The sequence below is a fragment of the Leuciscus leuciscus genome (assembly GCF_965113295.1).
Source record: "Leuciscus leuciscus genome assembly, chromosome: 6".
Classification (NCBI taxonomy): domain Eukaryota; kingdom Metazoa; phylum Chordata; class Actinopteri; order Cypriniformes; family Leuciscidae; genus Leuciscus; species Leuciscus leuciscus.
Genome location: NC_138730.1, coordinates 21,631,991 through 21,655,165, shown reverse-complemented (window position 1 = coordinate 21,655,165; position 23,175 = coordinate 21,631,991). Strand labels below are relative to the sequence as shown.

The window sequence follows — 23,175 nt, the reverse complement described above, 5'->3', positions numbered from 1 at the left end:
TTAAAGCAGATGACTAAACAAATGTCAGTCGACCGGGAAGATTTTAAAACGAGCCGTTCATTAATAAACACGCAAAATCACGGTGAAAATACAGACCGGAAGTCAAAAGACAACGAGCTCAGCGCTGAAAAGGGGCGGGGCTACATAAGGTCTATAGATAGAACTAGGCTAGAAAATTAAGTGTTACATTTATCATTTTCAATTATTTGTAATTTGGCACTTGTTATCTATCTTTCTTAGTAGGGTTTTTATCTATCTTTCTTAGAAGGTTTTTTTTTTTGTTTAATAACCATTTTTTGCTTAAACCAGCTGAATTTAATACATGAGCTCTGAAGATTTAGTCAAATGCATTGAAGGATTTATACATTATCCCTCACATATCTGTTTGCTCTCTGAAATTGATGATATTGTTTCCAATAGAAAAGTTGAGATATTACCTATACGACCAGTATATGTCAGCAGTCACCTTCTAAGTAGGACAGTTTAAAGTGGTGTCATTTCTCATAAGGAACATAATGGAAGGTGACACACCTCATATGTTGAGCACGGAGATGAGACATCACATGAATAGTTGGAGTGGTGCTTCTGAATATTTGTTCCAGTGATAGGTACTCAGGCATCAGAAATGGCCTCTTTAACACTCTCTTTATTGGTCCTTTTCCCAGCACCTGCAGCCAGAGCGTGACATTTCTGCCACATTCTGAGCTCCATGTCAATAGCCAGTGAATTTAATACCGTTAAATAGACCACATGGCTGAGCAAACTGCCTGTCTGATCATTTTCCCAAGACACATTGAGTGACCATAGTGTCTTTCAGCAGCATGAAGGTCTTTTTTTTTTTTTTGTGGAAATAAATGTGGAATATGAAATTATATATCCATATTAAACATATACGCACACACACACACACACACGCACACACACACACACACACATATATATATATGTGTACGTGTGTGTGTGTGTGTGTTTAATATGGATATTAAATATAGATATACTGTATAGGTGTTTACATAAGAAAAGTAGGAAACTAAGATGTCTTGCTGCAAATTATGTTGCAAACCACTTCTCTTTAATAAGAGACTCCATACAGCTTATAGTCCTGTCAAATGCTTTACAAAAATCCCAGTCAAACAGATTTAACCCAGGTAATTCTGAATTTATTCTCAGCTAGGTTTATTTATTTATTACTAGGCATGTATGGTTAAAGGGGAATGACGATCAAAAAAATAAAATGTAGTGTTGCTTTTACTTTGCTATGATTATTTCCCTTAATAACACATTGGCTGATGCATCATCAATATTATGCACATGCCAAACTTACATCTGTGTCACAATTTAAGAATAAATGCTATTGTTCTTAAGGTGGGCATCTTCCTCCCATCTTACACTACATGTTTATTATGATCATGATTTATATGACATGGTAATCTAATCTTTATGATTCAATAGATTCTGTACAAACACCTCTGGTCATGTGACTATTTACACCAGCCATGTTTGATTTATACTTGACAACTTTGAGTAAAATACATTAACAACTCTGTTTGGACCCTTCAAACGCAAAAATAAATGTTGTTCATAAATGTCACCGGTGGCATCAAATGAAAACAGATCTTAAATGACCACATTCATTTACAGAATAAGATAACATGGAAGTCCCGAGCGGACACAGAGGCTTTACACCAAACGCCATTATTTATTTTCATCTTCAACCCCTATCCATCACCGTGTTACCACCCTGTCCAGTCCAAGCGCTAACGCCACATCTTAAAGCTTATTACGGCGACCCACCTTCCTCAGGAATATGATTGACGTACCGTGGAAGAACCGAGGCGGGGACAACAGCGCGCTCTCGTCCAATCACGCGCAATGGGCGGTTCCCCATCGCTGTGTGCCAGTGTTGGTGGGCGGAGCCTCCCGTTATGTGTCAGTGTTGCCAGCAGACCTGTGCGAAACAAAAGCACTTCTCTCCCCACGTTTAACGCCTTCAAAGCACGTCTTAGAGCTGTTTCAGTCGTAAAGCTGTCAAAGGAAACAAGGAGTTACGCGGCAGAGTCGCAGATTACACAGGATTACAGCAGCCCTTAGACAAAGTTGGGCTCTGTTGTCTTGGCTTTGGTGGCAAGAGCAGGAGTGGCTTGATCCTAAAGCAGCTCTCCAGATCAGATTTCACCCAAACCAGCTGTGAGAGGGAGCTTTGCCTTTTCTCCCCTCTCTCCCTCTCTCCATGTTGTAAACGCGCTCCAGACATCCAGAAAGCGAAAGGGGGAGTGACGGCGAGAGTTTCTGAAGGAATTTTCCTTCTCCTAGGGAAGAATTGAAAAAGTCACCAGAGTCTAGAGAACAGCGGCGAGGATGGATGATCAGCCCCGGTTGATGCACTCCTCTCACGGGGTGGGCATGGCCGGACACCCCGGCCTGGCGCAGCATATGCAGGATGGCACGGGAGGAGCGGACGGCGAGGGAAGAAAACAGGACATTGGAGACATATTACAACAAATCATGACCATAACCGACCAAAGTCTGGACGAGGCACAGGCCAGGTATATATCTAAGAGTGTATGCATGCTGTCTTTTTTATTATTATCTTCATAGTAGCTTCTGAAACACGTCGTCAGTATTTAACAAGTCAGCTGCTTTATATTTTGACGCGCCACCCGAAGCGCACCGACTTTCTTTTTGCGTCTTCTTTCAAACTTTTATGCAGGCGTACATTTTTTATATTGCATTACAAATACGTTACAGCCACTTCCGAGCGCCTCTGTGCACAATCTGGAGCTGTCGTCTTCTTCTTCCCAGATGCATCGTTTCGATTTCCAATTGCTCCGGATCTCGCAGGTTACAAATGAGAAGGCGCATTGATTCAGTGCCATATAGACTTACTACATGTTGCGGGTGGATTCAGTCCTAGTTTTTGGACTGCAAGTATCTAATAATTAAATGCATGTTACTGAGCATGCATTCTTACACATTTTTAATCGTACGTATTTGTCAGAAAGTTCATAAGTCTACAATTACAATGTGGCTTCTATACAGTGTTTCAGCTTTGCATATCGAAGGAACGTTGTTAAATCTGGTACTTTCCAAATTTATGTTTATTTTTTATTTTTTAATGTAATATAACATCAATTTATAGTAGTTAAAATCAATAAGACAGTATAAGATGAAGACTAATTTATGTCAAATTCAGTCACTTGACCCTATTAGCCTTAGTAACTGTCAACACAGGTGTTTCTAAAACACTTTGAAATCATATTTGAACAACTTGACTTTAAAGCCTTATTAATAATTATCATGCATATTGTAGACTGATATGTAATTTATATTTGCTGTTTGATATTTATTCATGACATTTTTGGTTGTTCTACTTTTTTTTTAAAGGAAAGCATCCAGTCACCTTAATTGAGTATTTGATAGCAATTCCACTTTGCAATCCACTTCATGCTGCTCTCTATGATGCACATGACATATTCAATTTTATTTTTGCTCGTTTAACACATTTTATCACTTCCAAAAGTGCTGCGCAATTTAGTGCCATTTTCAGCTGTCTTCTATTAAAAACCATTTGTAAAATACTACAAATTTCCATCACACATAGCAGACATTCCTTCTAAGCCTAATGTCTGTGTTTTGACAGTTTTGACAGGTCATGCATAGTGACGGCTTGTTATTTATTTTCTGTTTGTGTTTTTAGGAAACATGCACTGAACTGTCACAGAATGAAGCCGGCTCTATTCAATGTCCTGTGTGAAATAAAAGAAAAAACAGGTGGGTTTTCCTGTCTCACATAGAGAACAGAAAGCAAAACTTGCAAGTCTTTGTTTAAATCCAGTTATCACATTAAGCTGAATATTGAAATATTGATTTTCTTGCTACAGAGCTCTTTAATACAGTGATGTATTGTGTCTTGTGAGCATAACGTCTTGTGCGTTATTAGATATTTAGACTGCATCATGTGAAAGTTCTGATATTACAATAATACAAAAATTCATGTTATTCAAATATCTGGTAATTTATACAGCATTCAGATTCCTCAAATATATAGCTATTATTATTTTGTGTGCTATGGTTATAATTTGTGCAGCTGAGCTAAAGTTTATTACTTAATACAGCTTTTACATTGTGTGCTTAAGTTATGCTGCATTGAAAGCTAGTGATGAGGCTATTTCTCATGTTATTTTTGTTTATAGCCAACAGTATATGAGAATATCAATGGGTTTAGTTAGAGAATATGATTTTAGGATGTTATTTTACTCATCAAATTGTGATTCTGACTGTTAGCTTTAAAATACTCTGCCTCATGGTTTTGATAATGCCCATCTGAGTTTTATAAACTCGACTTATTGTGACATACCATTTATTTTTTGATTTTTTTGCTGCGCTGTCTGGTTAGATGCAGATTCTACATTATTACTGGATAAGTTTTGAGGTTTTTGTGTGCATAAAATGCAGCTGGTTGAGTACGGCACTTTAAGAGCAGTTTAAAAAGTCCACCAGAAGCACTATTCATTAGAGTGAAATGAACATGCTGTTTTGATTATGCGATTGTCCCTGAGTGAAGGTTTTCGAGGCAGATTGCTACAGCGAGAAACAACAACAAATGTAAAAAAAAAAAAATCCAACCACCACAACACAGCCGTATCTTCCTTCTAATTAGCCCCAAAGTGTAATTTACAAAGATTTCATTACATGGCAGCTGAAGTTGGCTCTCTGCCACACTGTCTGAAAGGCGCTGCAGTGGAGAGGTTCCCCCATCCTCAGTGAAATTCTGACCGGATGAAGAGGGCTTCTGAGGGCCACAGTGTCAGCCATCTCAGGGTCCTCATGGCACTAGCTTCGCTGTTTTCCCTCCTCTTGTTTAGCAAGGTTTTCCAAGGAGGGAAAGAGTTATGCCTGACTCTTTTGAACTGCCTGGCGTCACCCGGGGTTCACTCAAAGTTCGTTCCAAGATGAAGAACAAAGTGACTTGGACCTCTTCCTGACTCTTTGCTCCTGCTTCTCTTCCCACAGTTCCTGGCAACCAGGAACCTGCAGAGCTTTTGACTAGAGTGATAAACCCGGTTTGACTCCAAACAAGCTATTAGAATTGTAAGATTATGAAGATGGTGCATTTTTTTTGGGGTCGAATTATAGTTGTGATGTCACTCTCCTGTGTGGGAATTAGTTGTTTGTTTGTTTTGTCTATATTATCTTCATCATATTTCATGTGAGATGTCACCCCCACACACACCCAAAACACCCCTCATGTTGAGCTTTTGTTTGTAGTTGAACGCAGCCCTGGTGTTGTTTTTGTCAAGGGGGGCTCATTTCAGATTCCTCACAGTAGCTTTTCTCTCTCAGGACTTCATTAGGAGCATTGGATCATCAAAATCAAACCTACTTGCATTTGATCAGCGTGCATATCGGAATATTAACATTAGCTGATTCCTGCTTTTTGTTTGTTTCGCTTTGAAACCATAAAAAAGTTCAGGCTTTCCAGTTGTGGAAGGAATTGAAAGGAAGGAAACTTGTCAAATGGAAAAGGAAGTGTTTTTTTTTTTTTTTTTTTTATAAATATAAATATATCTTTTTAATTTAAACCATCAAATATTCTGCCAGAAGCATTTGCAAGCTATTTTTGCAGTTTTTTTTAGTCTTGGCCTGGGAATTCAGAGAGAACAAATGATTTTTTTATGCTTTTTAAGTGGATGCTATTGATAGTAACATGTTTGTGTCTTAAGTAAACACCCCAAAAATAGCAAGAAAAGAAATTCAGTGTTTTTAGGTGTCAGTGTTTTATGCTGTTGAAAATGCTGTCGGCAACACAGTTTAGCTAACACTGAAAATAAATGAACTCGAGCCCCGATGGTTGATTTGAAAGATCCTTGTGCTTTAACGCACCCCCCACCACCATGTACTCTCTCCTACGGAATTAGCCGTGAGCTGTACCTCGGATCACTTCTGTCTCTTTTTAATGTGAGGGTGTAATTTCACACTGCACAGACAGACACCACTAAAAATCCACTGCCGCCACAGAGAAAATGGCTCAAACCTCCGCCGTGACATTTACTGCAAATGTGCTGAGCGCAGAGCGCCCAAACGAGAGCAGCCACCATTTTTGTCAGGCCCTTTTTAATTCTTTCTTTTTTTTTAAAAATAAAGAGTCAGCCTCGTTCATGGTTTTACATTGTTGCAGCCGTAGAGTCCCAGGTGTAATCCAGAAAAGCGAGGTTATTAAATCCGCAGCTAGTCTGTTTTGTTGAAATGGCGTTGTGTGCTTGTGGAACAGTGGTGTCTTAGCTTTCATGACAGACTGTGGAGGTCATGGAGCCGACCGAGAGCTTGTCTCAATGAAACAGTGGCCCTGTGTCTAAAAAATCTACTTTTTCTGCTCACAATAACCTTGATTTACAAGAACTTTGGATCAAGTGCGTCGTCACCTCGGCCACCTCGGCTCGTAATTCCTATTCAGACACGACACAGTTTCTGCGACAGGGATAATAAATTTTCCTTCTGCTAATATATTTCATCTGCAGACGTGTTGAGAGAGCACAAAATGACACGGCTCCCGTAATTCTTCGTAACCTACGGCCGACTTGCCGAGATTGACACGGCTGCGAGTTGCCCGGCGCGCAGCACGTGTTGCGCGGTGGCGTCGGCGTGTTGACAGTCGTGGTGATGAGCCCTCCTCTGGCAAGCAGCTGACAAGCGGGGCAGGACGGTGTGCCAGCAGCAGACAGAGCCGGCCTGAACTCCTGACCTCGCTGTGTATTTTTACACAGGGCCTGACCGAGCTAACACGGCACAGGCCGGCGTGCGAGTATAAACAAGTACTGCGGCTCACGGAACAGGATGTGATGCGGGGTGGGGGCTTTTAAACAAGGCTGCTTTAGCACTGCAAGCGTTTCAGATTATTTTAAGTGTCCGTGTATTTGTGTGGACCACGTGCTCTGGGAAATGCAAGGCCAATGTGCGTATTTGAATTCAGTGACTGGCACATATAGATGGTCGTGTTTGGAAAGGTGGACATTAACTTGGATGTTTTGTTGGTATCGGGTTTCAGCTCTGTTTTACCCTTGGGGCTTTCATTAGGTCTGTTTCACATTGACATACATTTGCCTGATCATGAACAGAGCTTTGAAAAATAAACTTAAACTCAGTGTGACCTCTCTGAGCCATAGAGGGTCAATGTCCACGATAAAGAAAAGGAAAAAAAAACTTTTCAAAAAAACGTAGAAATGTACTTTCTTGTTGTTCATGTTGGTTTCATAACTTTTAGACAACTTTTAAGAATACTTTTTATTTATTTAATAACTCTAAATAATGTCATGTGATGTAACCATCAAGTAAAAAGGTATCTCATATTTGAATATATTTTAATCATTATGTTCCAAAAAGTTTTAAAATATATTTTTCAAAGTAAAATGTTTTTTTCAAATATTGTAATGAATTATTAATTAATACCATTTCATTTTTTAGGAATCTGTTAGAACACATTTTAGACATTTTACAGCTATGCCTTGCCATAAAAATGATCCAATATTTTTTTTTTCTTTAAATGATGAAGAGATTTGGCTTTGACGCACAGTCATGAGGGTTTGTCACCTCAATTATGCCCTAAAAACAATTTTATTTGAGAAATTAAAAACATTCTCTCTTCAAAATATACTGTACTTATCACTAACCACTATTTTTGAATAGATTCTGGACTAAATGAATGTCATGCCATTGACCCTAATTCATTGGCCAATGTTAAATGTGGTAACCTTTCTTGTCATTTATGGTGCGATGAAGTAGCAAGAGATCTTTTTTCCCATACTGAGACCGCCGAGTGAAACCGAAAAAGAAAAAAACTGTAGTTCAGGGAGTTCGTCAAATCCTGCAGTTGTTGATTGGATAGTGGCAGATCTGAATGTGAGTTTGCTGTCAATTGTAAGAAAGGGGTCGGTTTAAGTTTGAGAAGTCCAGCATGCATCACCTGAGAGAAGTTGACATTTTGATTATTATTATTTTTTATTTTTTTAAAATTAAATGCAAGCATGAATGATCAATAACATAGACAAATTAATTTCCATTTCATACAAATTATACATTTTGCATATGCATGCTGATAAAAGCAATATGCAGACATTTGATATATTGCTAACAAACATGTCACACATGTCTCAAAGTAATGACCTTTAACAAGATTCAGCTGGGAAATTCGTACAAAATAACTTTCAACTTCAAATAAATGTCTTTCTTTCATATATTAAAATTGCCATTATGAGATAAACACATAGGTAAACAACAGAGTACACTTTGCGAGGGCTGTATTTTGATATATTGCTCTTGTAATATTCACATATTTATTCACAGTGTTCTTTTACCTTTATTGTCGCGTTAGTAGTGCTTGCAACACAGCGCCTAATAAAGTTTGGGCTTCATTCCTTAACTCGTTTGTTCTTTTGCGTGCCACGTAATTTTAGAGCTGGTGAGATATCTAACGACCGTCGTGGTGAATTGTGGAGAAATATTGCGTTTGCTACAGCGACACGAGGGGAGCCTCTCCTCCTCCTGTTTTATTTGGAACGTGATTTCTAATCATACTTAGGGCCGTTGGAACGGACATGCCTCAGTAGCAGCATAATGTTTCCTGTGTGTTTCTGTTATTACCCAGCTTCAAGTCTAAACTCACTCGCAATTAGAGCTCCTTATAAATTATGCAAATGATGACTGGCGTAATTGAGACATGTTAATCATGTTTTAAGAGCCTAATTACAGAAATGTATAACGGAGGTGGGAGTCTCTAATTAGCTCTGATAACAGGTTGCCCGTGTGAATAGTGAAGAAGCGCTTTTTTGTGTGGGAGGTGTTTTCCTCCTGCTGATGGTCAATAAAGGAACCGAAAACCTCATTTTATGGAATAATTATTGACATGGCTTAAGGTTAAAGTGGTCCTGTTTGAAACGGTTGCTTTTCGTACTTGTGTTCCGTACAGAGTATTGGCTGACGACATCATGATAATATTATTTCACATTGCTTCAGGATCAAAACCTTTATTTACATGTAAACCCATTCCTTCCTCCATTAAATCATCACTACACATGACATTAATCATCAGCACTGTAATTTTTGGGAAACCAAACCTTATTCCTGGATTAGAGCTGCACAATTTGGTGGGAAAATCAAATTTTTCCAGATAAAAATTGTGATTGCGATTTAAAATGCAATATTTAAATAAATAAAAAGTCCAGGTATGCTGTACACTTTTGTAGGTCTGCACAATTTGCCCCAAAGTTTGATTATACATCAATATTATAATTTTTGTTGTAATTATTATTGTTACTTAATAAAAATGTTCAGCAAAATAAGAAATATTACTATTGTATATTGTAAGAAAAACAATATAATAATAATAATAATAATAATAACTGTAAAATGGCCAACTAATATTTATGGCTGTCTTAATATAATTTTGAATTGTCAAAACCCTCAAGTTTAGGTCTTTGGTTGGTTGTTTATAAGCGCTTCTTATTACAAGTTTTGGAAAATGGTCAGCACATGTTGCATTCTCAACGTTATAAGTAAAACTCAGAGCAGATTCAGGGATAGAGTTTGTGTGAAGAAGAATTTACTGTTAACCAAGCCGCTCTGAGCTGTTTGCGTAAAAAGAACACAGGTCCAAGCTTCATTCTGATATTACTTAATTAAATCACAGCCTTTGTGATTTGTTGATCGCACAAAGCCATATTGTGATATTGGTTTTATTTCCATTAATCGTACAGCACTACTGCAAACATCATTACTTTTTAAATAAGGGATATGCCGTTTCTCACTTTTGCATGAACTGACTAACAAAATGGATTGTTAGTCATTGTTTTAGTGTAAGGCACAATGGTCATTTAATATTTCCTTTCAAAAGATTCGAATGCATCTAATGTGCTTGGCAGCTCTGGCCGGTTTGGATATCTGCAGCATCAGTGCCAGCCATTCTGCAAACTGAGCTTTGTTCATAGTTGTCTGACAGATATCATATTCAGAGCCATTACAGTGAAAACATCTACTCACTTATTGGATTAAAAATTGCTTTAGAGAGGAAATCTGCTTGCAGATGCGACGGAGCTCTTTTTTTTCTGTCTGATATTAGTCTGTGGTGCAGTTTGTAGCCCAATGTAAAAAAGCGAATTACAGTAAAAGGCTCTGCAGATGCTATTATTGTCTCTGAGGAGTCAGACTCAGCCCCTCAGCGGTGCAGTCAATGGCTGTGATCCATATAACAGCATTAGGGATCTCTCTGCCACAAAATCCTCATCGTTACAAACATATTTCAATTCATTCATTTCCTTACGTGGCTTAAGTGTAAAAGGCGGTGCCGTTTCCAGCTACGGTTGCCATACCAACACCCCGGGAGTTCATTTAGTTTAATTCAAAGGCCGGCGATTGCCGTTCTCCCGCGTCCTGCTGTTTGATTTTGAAGACGGCAGTGGCGGCACAATAGCCTACATAAAAGATCCCCCTATATTCCCCCCAGCCATCAGCTCCCCCTCCCTCCCGCTGCTGTGAGCAGTCAAACACGGACTGGCGAGCGCCCCTTCCTGTCTCGACTTAGTAAAAATGACACAAATTAATATATGCTACTTAAACCAGACCAAGATTAATGGCCGCCTTTCGCCGCAGCTTAGGAACACTGTCAGTCGACACGCGCTCATTGGACGGAATCAACACTGATCAACATTTATTCGCTGTCGTACCTCTGTGCTCAGGGAAACGTGGAGGGATCGAGGACCCGCACACACACAGAAATGTGACCCGACACATCATGTAGACTCTATTCACAGCCCAAAAATGTAATTTAGCCAACACACCTTTTCATTTTAAATAGTGCGTATTAGAGTAATAAAAAGACACTGATATCTTGTACCTTTGTTAGATTTCACCATACACTTATAGTGTTGCCTCAGCCATATCTTAGTGTTTTACTTGAGGGAAGTGCATTTTCATATTCAGTCCATATACTGTACTTTAAGCTAATGGTATGATGTGCAGAATGTGCTGGGGAAGAGGCATGTTGCCTGAGTGGTTTAGCATGTAATGAATGTTTCTAATGTAGATTAATGTAATGCTATTGGCGTGGTGTGGCAGTGCTAAAGATCCCCTCCACTCTCTTTAATCAGCAGGGGGTTATATGTTACAGCGGGCGAGGAGATAGAGTCGAGGGGTGCGGGAGGACGTGTGCCGTTATGTGAAGGTAACGCATAGCTATGAGTCGCTCTCTTGCCGTGAAATATTCTAATTTATGCTAATGAACCTGGCGCTGTCGTGAGAAACAAAAGGGCTGGCTATGAGCCTGCGTAACCCCCTCCGTGAACGCATACATGAGTGTACATATTTTCTCTCTGCGAGAGTGAGGGAGAGAAATGATGAATTAAGGCACCGTCCTCGGTGGTGTTCGTATCTGATTGGCAACACTTTAAAGCATTTATTAAAAAAACACACTGTTTTAGGTCTGGTTATAGATTTAAATAGAATGTTGTTGGTGAATGATGAACAGTGACTTGCCAACACTTTTTTCCCCATTTAAAAATTAATGTAGCCTACATTTTCATGAGATATACTATCTTAAAGAACATATCATTAAAATGTACATCATCTTTTGGTTGGCATATACTGAAGTACTTTTTAAATATGATTTTTTAATGTATGTTTTTATTCTGACATGTAACATGAGTTAGAATAAATTAAGATCACTTTTGAGTTGAAGTATTTATCATGATAATGAAAAAATCATACAGTATATACTTTTTTGTTTTATATGCATTTTATTCCGAGTTAAAGCTGTACTTTACTATAAAGTGTGTACTGTATTTATTTGTATATCTTTATATTTCAAGTAAATGCTGTTCTTTTAAACTCTCTATTCTTTAAAGAATCCTGAGAAAAATGTATCATTGTTTCCACAAAAATATTAAGCAGTTCAACTGATTTCAACCTTGATAATAATAAGAGAGGTTTCTTGAGCAACAAATCAGCATATTAGAATGATTTCTGAAGGATCATGTGACACTAAAGACTGGAGTAATGATTGACAAATAATAAAGTTATTTTAAATTGTAATAACATCTCACAGTATAACTGTTTTTACTGTATTTTTGATCAAATAAATGCAGCCTTGGTGAGCTTAAGAGACTACTTTAAAAACAAAACAAAAAAATATTTACATATCTTACTGACCCCAAACTTTAGAAATGTTCATAATGTTCCGATTTTTTGAAAAAAATGTCAATATATAGGCTACTCTTTGTTTTCTTTGTACACATTTGAAAATTACCATGAATTTGAATAAATTACTTTCGAAGATTAGTCATTTCTACTCCTCTAGCATCACCAAATAAAATTGCAAAAACAATGAACTTTTTAACAGATTTCCCAAACATTCCCTCTGTCTGTCATTGGTGAGTCAAACAGATAGCTCCGCCCCAAACTCACACCATTGGTTGAGGCACTGTTGCTCTGTCAGGCAGTTTAAAACATTTTGATTGTGCCACAATATTTACACTTTTCGGGAGAAATGAACAAACTATTGTCTTACTGTTTTCTGCACATTAAGTTGTGATAGAAGAAAGTGTTTTAACATGGTAAAATCCACACTTAAGCTGTCGGCACAGCAGATGTGACCGGTTGTGGAGGAGCAGAGCGTGCAGGGGGAGTACGAGGAGGTGGATTTGGATCACTTCCCAACATGGTGGCCAGTGAGCGCGTAGGTAGCTTTTAGCACAGCGGGGTGAGGAGCAGGAGCTTTAGCAGGGGTCAACGCTCACCACGGCCGCCTGGCAACACCACACACACACTGAGGAACCGTGACACTCTCTGCCCTGAACACTCAGGCAAGCTTAATCGAGGGGAAACAAAGAGCCCCTCATGTGGCAAGGAATTCAAGGTCTCGCAATAGCTCAGTGGGCTTCCCCTAGCAAGTACGCTAGATGAAGAATGAAATGATTCGAAGGCAATACTGTGCGTTTGCGAATTGCAACACAGTCACCTTCTATAATTATGTGGGTGGTAATTATTTCCTGTACGCAGAACACAAAATATTCAATAGCGTCTGACCTTGAGGACGCAGGTCTTACATCTTTCGGCTAATTGCATGTTTGCTATTATAGTTCGTTTCTAAACTGAGAACTGTTTGTGCAGTGTATGCTCGCTGTCCCTGAATACACACACACACACACACACACACACGCACTCCTGATTGCCTCTGTTTGCCAGCTCGCCTTTGGCAGTGTTAGTTATGGACAGTTAACTCCTGGAATCCTATTAATGACTGTCATTTTCTTTTTTTGCCTTTTGCATAATCAGCATTGTGCTCCGCTGTCCTACATAACCACTTTTAGCTGCTCTTGTCTAGGTCTTCCGTTGCTGAGAGCACAGGCGGAAACATGGGTGGCAGGTGTGTGTGTGTGTGTGTGTGTGCGTGCATTTGGGAGCAGGGGAGGAAGAAGGCTGTTCTAGTGATATATTGCATTTCAAGCCTCCTGCCAGAAAAAGGAACAGTGAGATGTCAAGGCATGTGCAGTAGAGTTTACCTCGACCTGAAGCCAAACCTCCGCCATCGAATCCTTATCGACTGGAGGACACTCATCGGAGGCTTGTGTCGTCAGGCCAGCTGGTGACATTGTGTACTCTACCCTACTGACTGTGTTTTTTAGATTTTGATGTCCTTTCTCTATTTATATCTGCTTTAAACAGGAACTCACCCTGACATTATTGTCTTTTCCCAGCATGCAATTCGAATTCAAAGTAGGACAGTGCGATTTGGACAAACAAATCATATTGTGATATTATAAACATTACATCTCACACTGAAACTATGTTATTACATTACATTACATAATATAATGTATTATTCTATTCTAATAATTATATTATATTAGAATATATTCTATTCTATTCTATTCTATTCTATTCTATTCTATTCTATTCTATTCTATTCTATATATTACAGTTTTTGCTGTTTAGTAACAGGCCATATAATGAGTTTGATCTTATTTTGATTTATTTGGTGCAGTCCTATAAATTATTTTGCATATAAAAATAGGATATTATCAAAGATAAAGGTGCAATTGAGTTGATATTCTGTGCTATCAATACTGTAGACTGAATTTGTTTTGGTTTATTTATTTATTTATTTATTTATTTGTATTGACTTGATAAGGAGGTACCAACACTTTCGACATCCCTAATGGTCTAACATTGTGAGCTATGATGTTCAGACCTTTCTTTGCTCTCGTCTCTGGCCAAAAATAAATAACGGGACCTTTCAGCATCAGACCCAGAGCTAAAGCAGCTGTCTGGCGTCTCCTCTTGCTGCCATTCCAATGTTTTTTTTCTAGGTAATATCCCCTGACAGCATCGTAAGCAGGTGCCTCCTTATATCTGCATACACTTTGCTTTCATTTGATTTCCTATTACCACACCTCATAGTACGCGTCTTTCGGAAATCCTCCCCGATAAGGCGCTATTGATGAATTGATATCGGTGGAGGCGGAAGGGAGATAAAGCTGCGCAGGTTAAGAGCTTTGTGGATAGTTTAACCTTGATATAACAGTTGTTTCAGCGAGGTTGATTTTCTCTCATCCATCTTCATCCATCAAGGCCTCACTGAAGTATGCAAATGAGCACAGCGGATAGGCGCGTGCTGCCGTTAAATGGGCCGTTTCAAATGTGCGGTGTACCGCGCTGACAGGGTGATACTCCTTACTGTCCAAATTTAGTGTGTCTTCACAGATATCCCCCCCCTCCACCCGACCACACGCACGCTAGCCCCCCATTACTCTCAGCCGAATGCTGAAAGCATGGCGGCTTATAAAATATTAATAACGTCTTTTATTTTTGTGCCTGCCACATTGTTCATCATATTCAAATGTGTCAGTGTAAAGTGTGAGAGGAGACACGCGTTTTTATGTGCGTCCGGTGTGTGTAAAATGGTCTGACAACAATAAATACTGTTATTCCCATGCCAAATTAAGTCGTTTATTTATGTTAGTGGGTTGTAACGAATGTGAGGATTATTAGTTGTTTGTGAAATATGGATGTTTAGGTTAATTAGGGAGTGAGGAGATGTTATAATTATAATGCTTAATGTCCCAGAATACCACGGTCACAAGACCACTAGAAAGACACTAATGCAGAATATAAAGTGTGAAAACAATGTGTTTTTATTGCAGATTTGACATTAATCCGACACCTCTTGCTTCTTTGTTTACTTGCAGTTTGCTAAAGGGAGAATGAAAAACAAATTAGATAACAATCTGCGCCAAGCGAACAGTTTTACTAGAAGTAAACGTTTCAGGGTTTGTTATTTCTGAGCTTGTTTTTATTTTTTCTATTTTGCTCGTATCCGTTACTGCCTGCAAATTTTATAGGGCACTTTTATATTATGCTTATTGAGTGTAGCTTCTCAATCATTTCTTATGATTCTCATGATGATCCTGAGGCCTGTAGGTTGGCATTTTCACTTAAGTGGCTCTTGAATTTGATCCTAAAAAAAGCATCTGCCTTGTTCCTTTGTAATTGCCGTGCAGTCAGAAAGTGGGAGTAGATTTCTACTCTTTGTAATTTTGGCTTCCTCTGGGATGTCACCAACATTTCTTTTTATAGGAGCTTTTAGTTTATAGCAGCTATTACGATCCATTGTGTGATTTCAATAAGAAAGCGTTCAAAACGATGAATCTTAAGAGCTGTTAGCATCTCCGCTTCACAAGCTGTCAACTGTCCAATCGCTGTATCGCCCAAGGAGGACTGAAATACACCAATGAGGCGGATCTTAGTCATGAATGGTGTATCTCTGTGCCAATCATGGGTTCAGTGTGGAGGGAATCAATGTAACAAGCCTGGGAAACCTGCCATGTAGACCTAACCACAACTGGCCTCCACTAAAAAAGCCCATTAACATTAATGAAGGATGGGTTTTAAAGCTTCTTCAGCAATCAAGTCCGACAGGATTTATGAAATGAATGGACTGTCATTAAGAATCATGATTATCATTACCCAGGTCCACACGATAGATTGGTGAGGGATCAGTCAAAGACTTTGAATGCCAGCCTTTCCCTACCAATGCATTGATAGACGCATCTCTGTAATGAATATCTTCCATCCCTTCCCTTCATTTTTTTTTTGCAATTCTTGAACATTCTAAGTGACGTTGAAGTTAAATGCTGTTTACTGTAGTAGGCTTGTATTCTGTCTTCAAGTCTTCTGGAAAGATCCTACTCACAAATTCGAAATGTTAAGTATATTAAAATACCCGTCTCGGCAAGTATTGTCTTAAAGTCCGTTATGTCTTAAGTGAATGTAAACAGGTGAGAAATAAATTGTATACGTATCATTATATTGGATATGTTCATTAGGTCTTAAAGTGACAGCAGTCTATAAAAATCTGCTGCTGTCTATATCGTTAATAATCAAACAACAAAACACATCTTTATCAATGATTAATCGGTCACACTTTAGATTAGGGTCCAATTCTCACTATTAACTAACTATTAACTATGGCTTTTGCCTCAATAAACTCCTAATTACTGCTTATTAATAGTTAGTAAGGTAGTTGTTAAATGTAGGTATTAGGTTGGATTAAGGGATGTAGAATATGGTCATGCAGAATAAGGCATTAATATGTGCTTTATTAGTACTAATAAAGTGGGTTTTAAGTAATAAATGAAAAGCAAATTAACATTAATCTCACAAATTTTTTTTTTTTTTGCTGATCCGAAAAATTATCTGATCCGTGACTCAAAAACTGTAATATGATCTGAACCGTGAGTTTAGTGATCCCTTGCACCGCTGTTTTTAGGTGAAAGCTAATTTTGATAGTCCAAGTCGATCAGTATATTAACATTATATCACTTAATGAAATAAACAGTTATAAGTTGTAAAACATAAAGGCACAAATAGGTAATCTTTTAATACCTGAAAAACTGTTACTATATTTTTTACAATGAATTTCCGGCAACCACAGCTGGAGGTTTTGTACTATAAATATCACAATATTTTTTCAATGATTGCGGACTACAGTGTATGCCAGGTTATTATGATCACTACCAATTTGCTTTTGCTATAATACTTTAATTGACACTGAACTTGGGGCTTAAACAAAATTTCCCTAAGAGTTCCCTACTGTTAATTAAAACGTTACTTTTACCATACAGTAAGCATTTAATCATATATACGTTTATATAATAAATCAATGTGAAATGATAGACCTTTGATTGAGAACAGTAGCTACATTCATGAGCATCATAATATGTCATGGACAGCACAGACAGTGCTCTATAAATCTGTCTTGTAGGTGTCATGATCATTTTTCCTATGCGTAATGCTAGCACCTCTTCTTAATGTTATGTCTGTTTTAGCAATTAACCTCTTAATCAGTTGGTATCAGATGACTGCTTGGGTTATGCTAGTGAACTGAAGTGCTTAGTATCTCTTATTTTATGTTTCTGAGGTTCAATCAACATTATATATTGTGCTGCTGAGCTCAGTAACCAGGAAGCTGTATGTTATCACATTATAGCATAGCTCTATGACTTTTGGTTTAAAAGAGAAAGCTGCCAAGCATTTCTCTCTTTTAGTCATTTTCTCTTTTTCAGTCAAATCTTTTTCTACATGTTACTCTTTTTTTGCCATGTTTCTCATTCCCCCAACCCTCAGAAGTCATTACAGTGCGGTGGAGTTGTGTAATGGAGCCCGCGGTTATCAACTTAATGAATTCTGCCCAGTCGCCTCCATTTATTGTGCTCCCTCTCAAATCTAAGTTACATTGTGTCAGTGTGTTTGTATGTCGAATTTGGCTGCACAGGTGCGCAATATAAACCAAGGAATCACCCTGAGGATGACATATGATTTTTTTTTTAAATAGGAAATGTCACCTACAAGTTTTCGAAAACTGCCTTCTTTGCAAAACATAGATTCAGACATCAGTTGATTATTCTATATGGTTTTTAATGGGATTTAACTGAAACTATGCTGTATGTGTTGCAGGGCAGGGTGATATATAATACATATTTATTTTGTACTCGCACTATTTAAGCAGCATAGTTTTGAATATTGTGACAACTTAATGTACTTTGTGTTCACTACATTTCCCTAAGATTGTGCCATAGTAGGGATGCTCTGATCAGGATTTTTGCAGTCGATAACGACATCATGATTGGCCGATAGCGATCCCGATCATCCAAGCTAATTATAAGTAATATGTAAGCTGTCTGTTGACTGTCACTGTTAACCCCTTTCAACCATTTTTTTATGATTTTACATAATTTTAAGTGGCATACTTAAAAGTAATGGCTTATAACTATATAATGGTCTCATTAGATAGAAAACCTTAATAGAAAATAGAATTTGATCAACTTCAAATGTTGTATGCGATTCAAATGTTGACATATCTTGACGTGGTTTTATATAAGACATGGTTTTATATAGTTTATACTCTTTATTTTGTACATAAATAGACAAAGGTGAACATTTTTGGACAAGTAGTGAAACCGTTTTATTTTCAGGTAGTTAAATATAACTTTTAAAAAAGTCCAGAACAAACGTTACTGCCGCTTATCACTGGCACTGTCACAGTTGCTAGATGAAAAGAGCAGTGCTCCGTTGTGGGCTAGACCGTCCCATTCAACAACGCTCTGCCCTTCGAAGGATGCAGCCTCTGAAATGGGGACATAACCACCAGAGTTTGCATAACCACTCAAAAACGTTCGCAGATTTGTCTGTGTGACACTTTTCATATATTAAAATATGTATAAATATATATAAATATAAATATATATTAATAAGATATTCTAGTAAAAGTGGCTACTGGCTACAATGACTGCTAGGGTGTGCAGTTTTTGTTTGCCATTCTTGCTTCGGTGACAAGCAATGTGAACACACTAATGCCGTGTGATGTGCGGAGGTATGCAAATACATACATGCTATTTTATTATTAAAAGCCGCGGGACAGCGTTGATCATTTCTGTGCTCCTGGATGTTTCTGTGTGCGCAGCGCAATCTCCGCTCTCTGTGTGCAAGTGACGTATGTGTGTGTGCATCACTGAAAACAGCACATTTAATATAGAACGGTTATTCAACTGACTTGGAACTACCTGTGCATTAAATGATTTTATTGGACACCTTCCAGCCAATCAGAATCGAGTATTCAGACAGACCATGGTAATAGCCAATATGCTAGTAATTAGCAAACTAATAGTGAGAATTGGTCCCCAAACTAAAGTGTTACCCAAAATTTTTTTACCCTAGCTTTAATTGAAAATAACACCCCTTTAATACCACCTTATTTATCACATATTGTCAAAAGGCTGAAAAGTTTGATGAAAATATAATTCTTTTAGCTATAATGCCTAGCCGTAATATGTTGCTAGTGAGGTGGCAGCCATATTCCCAATCTCCTGTTTGAGCTGGCGTCCAGCACACTGTTGCTCTCTCTCTCTCTCTCTCTCTCTCTCTCTCTCTCTCTCTCTCTCTCTCTCTCTCTCTCTCTCTCTCTCTCTCTCTCTTTCTCTCTTTCTCTCTCTCTCTCTCTCTCTCTCTCTCCCTCTCTTTCTTTCTCTCTCTCTCTCTCTCTTCTTTTTCTCTGCTGTGTAGGTTGGGGTTTTCTTTGGCAGACTTGGACCACAGCTCGTTAGACTGAAAGAATGCACTACTTTAATTAATGATATGTAAATATCTTTCAGTGGGCTGCATTTGCATATTAAGAGAGATTTGCGGAATCTGTGGAGTAATATATTTTAATTAGGGATTAATTAAAAATAATGGGAATTTCATTTTGCCTGGCAGGTTGGTTTGTGCTCCAGCACGCGTCTGGCACATTCGCCCGACTAAATACCGGCCTCCCACCTCCAATCAGCTTTCTTTCTCTCTCTACTGTTCTTTAAGGTCCTCTTCTCTCTTTTCTGGCTTTATTTTCCCCCCACTTCTTATCAATCTCATCATCTCTCAAACCCTTTTCTTTCCATTCTCTCCATATCTCATACAGACACATCTTATGTAAGGTTTCAAAACGAACTCTCAGCTCTCTGAATGAGACAATAGACAATTATAATATGATAATGGTTTAACTGGTTTGCAGTATGACTCACCTTCCATCCCTCCATCCATTTATTCCCCCTTTCTGTACTCTCCCTCTCTCTTTCTCTCTCTCTTGCTCCGTATTTTTCTCCTGAAGGATAGGGAATGACTCTCAGACACGGAACACTAGTTGTGTTGGCAATTATGTTAATGGGCTGCCATTAGGCTGTGGTGCTGTATGAGCGATCGGGGAGCCGAGCTGGCATGGTGGGAGAAAATGATCACAGCCTCCGGGCCTCCTTGATACAGCTCCAGCACCCTCATTTGCATAGGATAACCCCTCCCACTGGCAAAAGCATCACCCCGTTTCCACGGCACGGGGAGGAATTTGCACGGGCCAGGTGACACTCCGCTACATGGCTTTGGCGCATGTGACAGGCGTCGGACATGATGTCTGCTCCCGTAGCCAGATGGGAGCATAACCCGAAGCATAGGCCTACTGAGGGAGTTTTATAGGAGTGGCGGAGTGGTTCATAACATTTCTGAAACATCATCATAACGTTGGCTTGGCGGCATAATGAGGACATAATGAGGTCTGTTATTACCAGAGGCCAGCTGAAAATCCCTCCACACTCATTGTTCCCATTCGTGACTATACTGTGGGCTGGAGATTGTGCTAGTGTGGTGCATACGTGACACAAACGGGTGTATAGACTTTATATATAAAGTATATACACCCATTTGTGTCACGTATGCACCACACTAGCACAATACACACACACACACACACACACACACACACACACACACACACACACACACACACACACACACACACACGCACGCACACTTATATATATATATATATATATATACAGTATCTCACAAAAGTGAGTACACCCCTCACATTTCAGCAACCATTTTAGTATATCTTCTCAAGGGACAATATTATGGAAATGAAACTTGGATATATTTTAGAGTAGTCTTTGTGCTGTTTGTATAGCAGTATATATTTACTGTCCTCTGAAAATTACTCAGCATACAGCCATTATTGTCAAAATAGCTGGCAACAAAAGTGAGTACACCCTAATTGAACATGTCAAAACTGTGTCCAAAGTGTCAATATTTTGTGTTATCTAGCATTGCCTTAATCCTCCTGGGCATGGAATTCACCAGAGCTGCACAGGTTATTGCTGGGATCCTCTTCCACTCCTCCGTAATTACATGGAGCTGCCGGATGTTAGGCACATGGCACTTCTCCACCTTCTGCTTGAGGACGCCCCACAGGTGCTCAATAGGGTTCAGGTCTGGAGACATACTTGGCCACTCCATCACCTTCACCTTCAGCTTCCTCAGCAAGGCAGTTGCCATCTTGGCTGTGTGTTCGGGGTCATTATCATGCCGTTCGGCCCAGTTTCTGAAGGGAGGGCATCATGTTCTGCTTCAGAATGTCACAGTACATGTTGGAATCCATGTTTCCCTCAATGAAGATCAGCTCTCCAGTACCAGCAGCACTCATGCAGCCCTAGACCATGATGTTACCACCACCATGCTTGACTGTAGGCGAGACACAATTTTATTGGTACTCCTCACCAGGGCGCCGCCACACATGCTGGACACCATCTGAGCCAAACAAGTTTATCTTAGTCTCATCAGACCACAGGACATGGTTCCAGTAAGTCATGCTCTTGGACAGGTTGTCTTCATCAAACTGTTTGCGGGCTTTCTTGTGAGCCAGCTTCAGAAGAGGCTTCCTTCTGGGACGACGGCAATGCAAACCGACTTGTTACAGTGTGCTGTGTATGGTCTGAGCACTGACAAGCTGACCTTCCGCTTCTGCAACCTCTAAATCAATGCTGGCAGTACTTATGATTCTGTTTTTTGAAGCCAGCTTCTGCACCTGACGCACAGCACGAGGACTCAACTTCTTTGATTGACCCTTGCGAGGCCTGTTCCGAGTGGAACCCATCTTGGAAAATCTCTGTATGACCCTGGCCATTGTACTGTAACTCAGTATCAGGGTGTTACCAATCTTCTTATAGCCTAGGCCATCTTTGTGGAGATTAACAATTCTAATTCTCAAATCCTTAGAGAGTTATTTGCCATGAGGTGCCATGTTGAACATCCAGTGGTCAGTATGAGAGAATTGTACTCAAAGCACCAAATTTGAACTGCTCTAATACAAGATACACACATTTGTATGGTCCTGTCAAGCAGTCAAAAACATGAACTTGATGAATAGGACATGTGGCATTGCATGGTTAAACAACATAAAACTGTTATCACTTAGGGTTTACTATTTTGACAACAATGACTGTATGTTGAGTTATTTGTATACTGTTGAGGACAGTAAATCTATACTGCTATAAAAGCAGCACATTGACTACTCTAAAATATATCCAAGTTTCATTTCTATAGTATTGTCCCTTGAGAAGATATACTAAAATGGTTGCTGAAATGTGAGGGGTGTACTCACTTTTGTGAGATACGTACGCTCTCCCAAGTGGATTAATTTGAAAACGGTGGAGGTATTTGAAAAGGTATTTGAGTCAATCACAGGAAGCAGTATCTGTCGATATGATCACCGATACAGATCTATTTGAAGCCTTCTTTTTATCATGTAAAATTATTTATAGGGATGCTCCAATCAGGATTTTTACAGACATTCAATCAGGGCCTGAATTTCATTTTTGAAAATAGGGGAAATCCCTCCTTAGGTGACTCTTGGGCGGGAAGGGACCATTTATTTTATTTATTTATTTATTTTTCACAAAAAAATTATATAATTTTCACCTAAATGTTTGGGGGGTGCTACCACAGAAACCGAAAATTCTCGGGCCAGCAGCATGTGTCCAAATTTCAATCTTAACCGTTCTATTTCATCAGAAACGATCTGAAAACAGGGCTTTAAGTGTAAAATATACTGACCTTGTCCTTTAATCAAACAACAAAAGACAAAGAAAAAGAATCAGAGATAGTGGCAGGATTATTAGGCTGATGTCACTTTAAGAGCTGCACAGATCCAATATAGCCTACTGTTACACAATGTTCTCAACTGTTCACTTAAGACAAAACCAACTGTGTTTACGTGCATACTCGTCAAGACGGTAATTTTGTACATAGATTTGTGAGTACAGTATTTGACCA

The 23,175-nt window shown here is 38.9% G+C and overlaps 1 protein-coding gene across 2 annotated transcripts in view; it reads left to right on the top strand.

Annotated features, from left to right (window-relative positions):
- The first annotated feature begins 1,089 nt into the window (after nt 1-1,089).
- The window catches only part of pbx1a (pre-B-cell leukemia homeobox 1a), a 69,202-nt gene continuing 47,116 nt past the window's right edge, over nt 1,090-23,175 (top strand). The window contains exons 1-2 of one of the 2 annotated variants that reach the window (XM_082172176.1): nt 1,090-2,546; nt 3,698-3,771. In XM_082172176.1, the coding sequence (XP_082028302.1) occupies nt 2,359-2,546; nt 3,698-3,771 (262 nt within the window). In that variant the 5' untranslated portion in view covers nt 1,090-2,358. The remainder of the gene's footprint in view (nt 2,547-3,697; nt 3,772-23,175) is intronic. The other variant, XM_082172177.1, reaches the window with a different exon arrangement.